We start from the raw sequence: 9,962 nt of genomic DNA, 5'->3' as shown, positions 1-9,962 counted from the left end.
ACTTGTTTGGTTGTATTTACCCAGAATGCCCTGCGCTATCGTCCTCTTCCTGGTATTGGAGTGGTCTCCAGTCTGCTTGCTGTTCTGCATTAGAACCTCACCAGATTTCACTTAAACCAAAGCAGGTTTTTAGGTGGACTAGATTTTGCTTTTTTGGTCCACATCAGAGATCGATTACACATTCACACCTAACCAAAAAAAATTGACTTTCTAAGCAAAAGAAGCAGAGTTTTATCAAAGGGGCCCAAATGTGGGCTGGTGTGAATGCACCTTAAGTGACCTTCTTGGATGTTCGCATTATTGAACCAAACTCTTCCACTAAAGCTGTACATAGAAATCTTTTTTTTATTTTGTTTTCCAGAAATCAGACTTTTAATTTTATTCACAACTTTACGTTCTTCCTGCTGCTTTTCAGCACTAATGGCCGAGGCCTTAACAGTTTTATTTCTCTTTTACAGGTTTTCATTTTAGCATCAACTTCTCCCAAGGTGTGTGTGCTTTGGGGATCAGGAGTTGGTTAATAGCCTGTGCTTGGATTTGATAGCACTTTATCAAATCCAGAGGACCCCAAAGCGCTTCACACTACATTCAGTCATTCACCAGTTCATACACACATTCACACATGACATTATAGCAACAGTTGCCTTGGGGTGGTCTAACAGAAGTGAAGCTGCCATGCGCCGGCTCCACCAGGCCCTCTGACCACCTGCAGGATGCAAGGCAGGTGAAGTGCTGTGCCCAAGAAAGATGAAGCAAGGTTTGTGAGCCAACAATCCAGACTTCCAAAACCATTGCCACCATTTACTGAGCACTATTACATTTTGTTGATGTAATAGTGACGGGGATATTTTCTTGTTCTCAAGACACTGCTTGTCTCTTCCTGTCCTTCATAAATCTAGTCTGAACTGGATTTCAATCAGCCTACCTTAGTGTGGTTGCAAATCATTTGACCATTTTTGTGTGCCCATGTTCCGAAAGCTACTTCCTGCAGAATAAGGCACCATGTCACAAAGCTCAAATCATCTCAAGCTGGTTTTCAAACACTAAACTTCCACAATCACCAGATCTTTATCAACAGCACATCTTTGAAATGTGGTGAAAGTCAAGATTAGCATCATAAATGTTAAGTCTACAAATCTGCATGATGCTTTAATGTTGATATAGATCAAAATTTCTATGGAATGTTTCTGAACCATTGATAAATGTTTGCCATAAAAAAGTAAAGAAGAAAATAGTCTGAAAACTGGATATACCAAATTCTGTCTAATACAGAAGCGGATCAGGTTATATTTTACCATTTTGGATTAATAGACCTCCTGAAGTTGGTGTCGGTCCTCAGCAGATTATGCTGAGTGGGAGGTAGAGCTGGAAGCACCCAGAGCACAGGTGCAGGTTTTGGATGAGTTTGAGCTCTCAAAATTTCTGACTCACTGAGAGCACATTAAGTACCCACATCCTTTTAGCCACTGCTTGTCTCTTCCTGTCCTTCATAAGCAAACTATGGACAGGCACTTCCTCAGACACTTTTCCAAATAATTATGGAAAAAACAGAAAAGCTTCTCATGTCTATTTCAGTGGTTGTGCATGCATGTAATGGAAAAACGAACGCCATGAGTGTTTGCGTGTGTGCGTGTGTGTGTGTGTGTGTGCATGTGTGTTTCATCCCCTCTTGAGACCAAGAGGCTCCAGAGATGAGAATGACTGAAAAAACTTAACTAGCAAGATAAAGTAGACTAATACATAGTGGACTTTTAATCTTTTTTTTTTATTATTCTGATCTGGAATTTTAACAGCTTACATACTCTGAGTGTTAAACTCTGTGAGTGTGTCAAAAAGACTAAGCCACCCACAGCCTCCCGAGGTTCAACAACCCATCCCTGCGTCTGGCCTGGCAGCCTGGCCAGGCCCTAAGCATTGGATTATTTTGTTTATCCCTCACCCAGATCTGGACACACATAATCAGAGCAATAGCAGAATCTCGTGGCCAACCCAAATACATTGTTTTGTGAAAAGAAAGATCACAAGGTGAGCTTAGTACACTTATTTTAAGGCACTTAGGGGTCTATTGCTACTTAGATTTTCACAGTTGTCCTGATAACCTGGGCCTAAACTGATAAGAAAAAGTAAGTAGAAAAATAAAAACTCAATTCTAGGACTTTTTCTTACCACCATTCTGTTGTGGAAACAATAATAAAATGCAAATATATTTGCATATGATTTCCACAAAAGAATGGCCGTAATCATACAAACATCATTTTTATGATTAGGCTGCGACTGCATGTTTTTAGTCTTGATTTGGCATAAATGCAGGTTTCATTCAAGAAGACATTTTGTCTTCTCTGTAAAAACTGTGAAATTTTTCTTTATATCAAAACTTAGAATTGCCTCCAGCAAGCAAATGTTTCTCATTAGCTGAGGGTTCAGACCCTCTGTATGAAGCAAAGCGTAGAACAAGGGGTGGTTTTCTACCTGGCTAACATTATCTTTACCAGATTGCAGAAGTGGAAAGGATTTCCCTTGATGAACATGAGATCCAAAGCAAGGCCTTATTTTATGTTGAACATTGAATCTCAACATTATGGCTTTCCGTTTCATAAATATGGTTTTGAATCTCATAATTTTCCTTTTGAAGGTTGAAATTATGACTTTGTATCACAAAGTCATGACTTTAAGAGCTGAAATTATGATTTTCTGTTGGGGTTTTATTTCTTCTTTCATTGCAGAAATGAGCTTCCATTACAGTGTCCCCTGGGGAGTCTAAAAAAAAACTCTTAAATGTTTTAAAGAATGTTTTTCCAATGTCTCAAGACGAATTAAAACTCTTAATAGAAAAAAAAAACATCCTAAAAGGAGACGCATGAAAGACTGACTGATTCATGCACTAACACGTTCAAACTGTAGGTGGCGCTACTAATCTGATTTCGTCCTACGTTCGATATCAAGAAGAAGAACAGAAGCTCTTCCATGGAAACAAGGGATGCCAGTCTGCTGGTATGAGTGAGCGAATCATTAAAACAAGATGAAAGATGATGGTTAAGAGATTTCCGAATGAATCCAAAGAAAGCGCAATATGCAGCTAAAATTAGCTACTACCGGTTTAGCTGCAAACTATCTAAGAATGTTTCTCCTGTGTGGTAAAAACCAAAGAAGAGGAACATGTAAGGGGAAACAACGACTGACGACGTAACGGCCAGAAAGGGTTCGGACAGCTCATGAGAACCAGCTGAAATATGTGGAAAGTAAGCGGTCGGAGTTCGGCTCTGAACCGGGCAGAGGCGCTGCTGTCAGGCAAGAGGAGCAGCACAAGAGACGGAGGAGGCTCCACACACGACTCAACCACCAAAACACAGGTGTGCACTCACAGTCCGGGACGTTTTGAAAATGTGTTTTCATCGAAATCATGGCGCTTCGAAAAGAATATAGATGTTCATATTAGAAAGATGTGGATAGTGAATTATGCAGTCATACTAATGATTATTTGTAAACATGTCCTTTGCATAATCCATGAACATTTTTTCTTCTACATGAATATCATCATGGCTACTTCACTTTAGAGATATCTAGGAACTTAACAAGCAATACCACACGAAAAAATAAATAAATAAATAACTCTTGCATCTCAAGGTCTTGGATTTCTATGTAGATTGTTCTGTGTGTAAGGTATCAGCAGGAGCTGAAACTAGAACGATTAGTGGGATCAGATCCTCACATCAGTGAAATGATTGATGTAAGAATCATCATTACATTGAGGTTGAGGTGTTTCAATTTACTTTTAAGAGCAAACAAAATAAACCACTGTACACTTTGTAGGAATTAATTCCTACAAATTGAAGACTTTGGTGACATGCTGTCACCAATAACAAAAAAAATGTCACTGTTCACTTTTATGAAATAAAAAAAGAAAAAGAAGTGTCTAAATATGCCAACGAGTCAATGTGAGTTTTTATGACATGGAAAATAATAAAACTAGGACAGTCAGAGTTCTTGTTGAACTCTACTATTGTTAGCACCATTTTCAACTGATTGAACTTGTTTAAATTTGCAGAAACTGGAAGCTAGTGCTATTAATTGAAGGTCATCTTGTCGATTTCTTTCCACATACTGTTAGTGACATGTATACTCCTCTGATCTAACTGGTCATGCTAATTGTAAAATGTTAATATTTTATTTATGACAGTAAACATGAAACAAAATGTAAATATTTAATTCTACCCCTCTGCTGTTAAACTGCTTTTTGACAGAGATTAGAACACAAATGAATTTGTTGCATTTCTCCTTGTGTCTAGGGAGCCTCCTTCAGAGCTGGACCTGTTCCTCCAAATAGCCACAACTTGTTCTCTGACCTCAGTGACCTCTCCTCAGACACCTCTGCTTCTAAACAGACTGCTGAATCTGCCAGACTTGCTAATACACAAGAGAACCTTGAGATAAAGGGAGATTCAACCCAGGTGAGTTATAGTAATGTCATCATTAAATACAGTTGAATGTCATGGGAAATATAAAGAGACATTTTTGGTTCCCCTTGTGAAGAGGTGTTCAAGTTTACCTTTTACAATCTAGAAGAAAAACAGTAGTGTGTTGGGGACCAGCTGTAAAGCAGGCCCTCTCCTGGTCACCAGGTATCCATAACAACCATTATGTTCTATCTGAGTACTAAGTGTTTTTTTTTTCTTTTCTTTTTTTTTTTTGATTGATTGATTTATACAAGAATTAAGATTTTTTTTGTCTTACTATTACAAACATAATCATGTACAGTTTGCTTTGGACAGATGTAATTAAGTTTTAGGGCATAAACTCTCCATGTGAGTTTAGCATGAACAATGGATCACGCTCACTGTTGAGCAAGGTGAAGGATCTATGAAAGAGGGTCTTTCAGTCTATTTACCATTTAACCGAGTCCTAATCTTTGGTCTGATTCCTTTGCTTTAGGATCTCAGACCTCAGAAGTCACTGGCAGAAGGGAGCAGGTTCCTAAAGAAGGCTCCAAAACCAGCTAACAGCAGCCACTCGCCAGTCAGCAGGAACCGAGCACAGGCTGTGGTACAACCAAGGTGAACTCCTGTTCCTATAAAAGGTCTATAAAAGGTCTAACTAGATTGTCAATTGATCTATTTTGGGGTTTCTTTGGTCAGATGTGTGTCATCCTCCCAGGGTGGCTCTCAGGCTCCAGCCTTGCGTAGGCTAGCTGAAATCGAGAGTCGTGTCCGGAGCCGCAAGCAGGAGCTAGAACAGGCTAAGAAGGCTTCAGCAGCTGTCCTCAGTCCAGCCTCAGATGTGGAAATGGCACCAGAAGCAGCCGTCCAGATCAAGGAGGCCTCTGCGGCACTGTCAGCGCAGTTCGACACTGACCAGAGCCAGAGGGAGAACCGTTTCCTCAAAAAGAAAAACCGCAGCAGCTCTGCTCCCCCCGAGGCAACAAGACATGCTGCTGCTGGCGTCGGGTTCAGATCAAGAGCCGGGGATGCTGTTGAACTTTCTGGGGGGTTGGAGAGGAAGCCAAGGAGACCAATGAGCGGTGTGAGTCTGGGAAGTGATGAAGAAGACATGAGGAAACTGCTTGGAGACTCAGTAGAATCGATCAGCATGTCCGGACCCGGGAGATCTTCATCTGTGAAAAGACCAGACAGGGTAGGTTTGCTTTCACTTTGTCTAATTTAATCTCTTTGGAAAAACATCTGTCTTTATGTGTTTATGGTCAAACAAGAAATTGCACTTTAAATATGTGACTGCACAGGTCAGTGTTGTCATGAAGTGTCATTCGGTAAATAATGACACTTTTAATGCAAAGTTGCTCCAAAGGTTGCATTGAAAGTCCATTAAAAATGCAAACTTTGCATTAAATTATCATAATTTACAAAATCATGCAAAGTTGGCACTTTTAATGGACTTTTAATGCAACTTTTACAGCAAATTTGTATTAACAGAGTCATTATTTACTGAATGACACTTCATGACAACTGTCATAAACATTCATAAAGACTTCCTTTTAGTTTTATGACAGGTGTTATGTCATGTTTATGACAGTGTCATGTCAGTCTTATGCACACCCCTTCAAATAGTGTTAACCTTTTTTTTTTTTTACCTGGGTTGTTTCACTGAATCCATCAGGGGATTTTGGTGAAGCTGTACTGCTCTGAAAACCTGAGCAGATTTAAAAGCCTGGCTGTTCTTCCCTCTCATGCAGACACTCAGCAGTCCCAGTGAGGAGGATGAAAGGCAGGCTGCTGCCCACCCTTCACCGCCCTCTCCTTCCTGTCACAGCTCTCCGTTCCGATTCACCGGCCAGGCCCGGGCCCAGTTCAGTCCTTCGGCGCTGTCTCCATCACCCCCTTCCCCCCACCGCCCCTCCACCACCCCAGAGAGGCAGGGCTCCACTCAGAAGGCAGAGGGTCCGCGGCGCTGCCACTCATCCGCGTCAAGCCATGCTGAAGTGCTTTCTCTGGAGGAGCTGTTCCCTGTGGGGCTGGGATCTGAGCATCCACACAGTCACATTAGTTCAGCTTCTTCAGAAGGTGAGAGGGGCCCATCAGGGGAGGAGAGCAGCTTTACCCCTTAGTTTGACTGAAAGCAGAGAAGGTCAGACATCAGTAGGCTTTAACATTATTCTTGTCCCTCTTCCTCTCATGCATCCCAGGAGACCCAGGAGGTACGTCCATTTTTCCTCTCTTGAACCAACACACTGTGCCTGGTGGATTATTAGTGTTTTGGAGAAGTTTTGTTCTTCTAGAACAGCTGGATTTGTTCTTAAGATTAAACAAACCCTATTAATTATTTCGACTTCTGAGCTCAAGTGATTGGACTGGATTTTATTTAGGAGTATCAGAGTAAAGGGGGGCTGAATTAAGTCTATACAGAATTTCATGATTATAATGTTTTCACAGTGAAAGTGTGTCCAATTTTATTTTTGCAAAGGATTGTTTAGGATGCAACAATTGTTGACCATAATACTATTTGTGATAAATAGGATTATTTAATCAGTTTGACAATGCTGAGGAATTTAAGTTATACAAAAACAAACAATAAAAAGTGAAATCTTCAAGAAGGTAAGGCAAGTTTCTTAGTGCAGCACATATCAGCAATAAGGCAGTTCATGATAAAAATGACAAATAAGACACAAGTTGAAAAACAGATGTTATGATGTTGCAGTTATCCTAAACAGGTGAGTTTTCAGCTTTGATTTGAAGGAACTCAGTGTTTTGGCTGTTTTGCAGTTTTCTGGAAGTTTGTTCCAGATTTGTGGACTATAGATGCTGAATGCTGCTTCTCCATGTTTGGTTCTGGTTCTGGGAATGCAGAGCAAACCAGACCAAAATACATACTTAATGTATTGTGGTGCTAAGCTGTTCAGTAATTTATAAAATAAAATGTTTTTAAAGTCCATTCTCTGAGCTTTAGGAACTGTAGAACTAGGTGATGTGCTCTATCCTGCTGGTTTTAGTCAGGACTCCAGCAGCAGTGTTCTGGATCAGCTGCAGCTGGAGGATTGATTTTTTTAGGCCAACCTGTAAAGACACTGTTGCAGTAATCAGTGTGACTAAAGATAAGCTCATAGATTTTGCTGAGTCATTAGTTCTTTACTTCTGGAAATGTTCTTCAGGTGATAGAAGGCCGACTTTATAACTGTCCTTATGCATCTCTAACAGTTCAGGTCAGAGTTCATCGCTACACCCAGATTTCACTCTAATTATTAGTTTCCAGCTGTTATAGCTGAAGCTGTGTGCATCGTTCATCTTTAGGTCCAAAGATAATAACTTCAGTTTTGTTTCTGTTCAGCTGAAGAACATGGTGGTGATACCAGTACTGTGGTTGAACTTTCCTCAGATCAGTCTCAGAAAGCATCTCACTAAAGTTACTTCAACCAAAAAGGATAAAACTTCTGCCATTATTCATAAAGAACTCAACATTTAATTGAGTGTCTTAATTTTTCCACAACTATTCCAAGTATCACGTGTTCTTAAAGACTACACTGAACATTGGAAACAGAGAAGAGAAAGTAAAATGTGGATTTATGGTATCTGATCCAAGCGCCTCCATTTTCCCAATCTGAATTCAGATCCCACAACGTGCATTTCAATCACACAACATCCCTCTAAAGCAGTGGTGCCCAAATTCAGTCCTGAGGGCCGGTATCCTCCATGCTGTAGTTCTCTCCCTGGTTTAATGCACCTGGATCAAATGATGGCTCATTAGAAGGCCTAAGAAGAACATTGACATGCTGAAATGGTTGTTACTACCACCAGAGAGAGAACTAAAACATGCAGGATGCCGGCCCTCGAAGACCGACTTTGGGCACCACTGTCATGTTCCAACCACCAACATTAAAGTTGGTGGTTGGAACATGACAAAATGTGAAAGGTTTAAGGGGTGCGAATACTTTTTCAAGACACTAAGTTCTCAAAACAGAGCTGCTAAAACTGCAAAGATGCTACATCCATCTGAGACATCAGCATACGTCAACATCTGAGGCCTCATTTATTAAGAGAAAACTATTTTCTGTTGCTTTTCTGCAGAGATCAGGGTCAATGTGATGACTCTCGATGAGCTGATTCCCTGTGAAACGCCAGAAAGACAGGTGGGAACAAAACGTGATGGAAAATCAGTGTAATGATGTCAACTTAATCAAAAAAAAAAAAAAGCTTCGATATTAACCCATGTTAACTTTTTGTTCCAGAGCTCATTAGATTACCAAAAGACTCATTTTACTGATTTGGTCTTGGTGCCAATGCAGAATCAAAACAAAATGGCAGACGCTGTCCCTGGATCCCAAAGTAGACGCCAGTTGTCACCATGGGAGGAGGAAGAAGAGGCGGCGGTGGACTATCACAGCAACTTTGACACTGATTCTAGCGCCAGGCAGATTTCAGAGTACCTAGGAGGAGGTTATGATGAGGAAGCAGAGGTCAGATCAGAAGTCAGATCAAAGATCAGATCAGAGGTCAGATCAGACGTCAGATCAGAGGTCAGATCAGACGTCAGATCAGAGGTCAGATCAAAGATCAGATCAAAGGTCACACAGGCGGTTTCCAGGACAGACGAGTCTCTCAGGAAGACGGAAGATGATTATTCCAGTACTTTCTCCAGTGTGAGATCAGAATCGTTCAGCAGAAGCAGACGGAGCTTCTCTCAGCATTCAAGAAGGCATGCTTCAGTCAGGAGGAGTTTCAAAGATGCAGCAGCACAGACTTGGCCTGATCCACCAGGTTACTCCTGGTCAGCAGGTCAGTCTGCGTTCTCATTGATATTTGTCAGACTGAGTTCTGATCATGTTCATGAAGCTTTGTCTGAACCTTGGTTCTCGTTGTTCTGAAGGTATGGCTCCGCTGGACCCCATGGTTGGCAGGATCTACATGGGACCCACATTTGTGGCCCCCCATGCCTTCAGTGCAGACAGGTTAGAAGGTACGTTCACTGGCCCCGGGCCAGATTGAGATGCACAACCTCACCTTTGGTGCTGAATTAAAGGGAGTTTGTGGTTGTTGGGTGGGGGCGGGGATCACAAACCACAGAGAGTTCTCTTTCTGTGAGGTTCGACTAGATCTTTTGAAATCATCACTAAGACAGAGATGATTGGTTTTCAAAAAGATGGGGGAAAACCTTAGATAGTTCATCTATGCTTTCTGATTGTCTTTTTGAAGCTAAAGATGTTCTGCATCGCCATCTATGGGTGGAATGCTGCGTTTGCAGGTTGTAGTCGTCTCTTATGACAATAAGAGACTACTTTTAGTTATTGCAGCATCCAGCTTTCAGATTCCTGCTCTTGTTTCATATATAAATATAGCATGCTCTTATATTCTATTCACGTACTTTGTTGTAGCTCTATCTACTTTATTAGGCAATCCACTGTGGAGCTATGCAGACTAAGAATAGGTCATATTTAAGGTAAAAACCTAAAAATCTGTATTATTTATGTATGATCTTCTCACATTTTGGCTGCTATCATTTCACTTTTTGATAAAATATAT

The 9,962-nt window shown here is 40.9% G+C and overlaps 1 protein-coding gene across 5 annotated transcripts in view; it reads left to right on the top strand.

Annotated features, from left to right (window-relative positions):
- Window positions 1-2,950: 2,950 nt before the first annotated feature.
- Window positions 2,951-9,962, top strand: part of cunh19orf44 (chromosome unknown C19orf44 homolog) — a 12,868-nt gene continuing 5,856 nt past the window's right edge. Inside the window, exons 1-10 of one of the 5 annotated variants that reach the window (XM_015018302.1) lie at window positions 2,951-3,350; window positions 4,287-4,448; window positions 4,930-5,051; window positions 5,133-5,628; window positions 6,185-6,512; window positions 6,635-6,646; window positions 8,511-8,572; window positions 8,672-8,894; window positions 8,943-9,218; window positions 9,310-9,399. In XM_015018302.1, coding sequence (XP_014873788.1) covers window positions 3,231-3,350; window positions 4,287-4,448; window positions 4,930-5,051; window positions 5,133-5,628; window positions 6,185-6,512; window positions 6,635-6,646; window positions 8,511-8,572; window positions 8,672-8,894; window positions 8,943-9,218; window positions 9,310-9,399 — 1,891 coding nt within the window. In that variant the 5' untranslated portion in view covers window positions 2,951-3,230. Of the gene's footprint in view, window positions 3,351-4,286; window positions 4,449-4,929; window positions 5,052-5,132; window positions 5,629-6,184; window positions 6,513-6,634; window positions 6,647-8,510; window positions 8,573-8,671; window positions 9,219-9,309; window positions 9,400-9,962 lie in introns of all 5 variants that reach the window. The other 4 variants (XM_015018303.1, XM_015018300.1, XM_015018298.1 and 1 more) reach the window with 4 other exon arrangements.

The sequence above is a fragment of the Poecilia latipinna genome, unplaced genomic scaffold (genome assembly GCF_001443285.1).
Source record: "Poecilia latipinna isolate Pla-1442-1.1 unplaced genomic scaffold, P_latipinna-1.0 Scaffold2262, whole genome shotgun sequence".
NCBI classification, from domain to species: Eukaryota; Metazoa; Chordata; class Actinopteri; order Cyprinodontiformes; family Poeciliidae; genus Poecilia; species Poecilia latipinna.
This window is presented reverse-complemented; position numbering and strand designations above follow the sequence as displayed.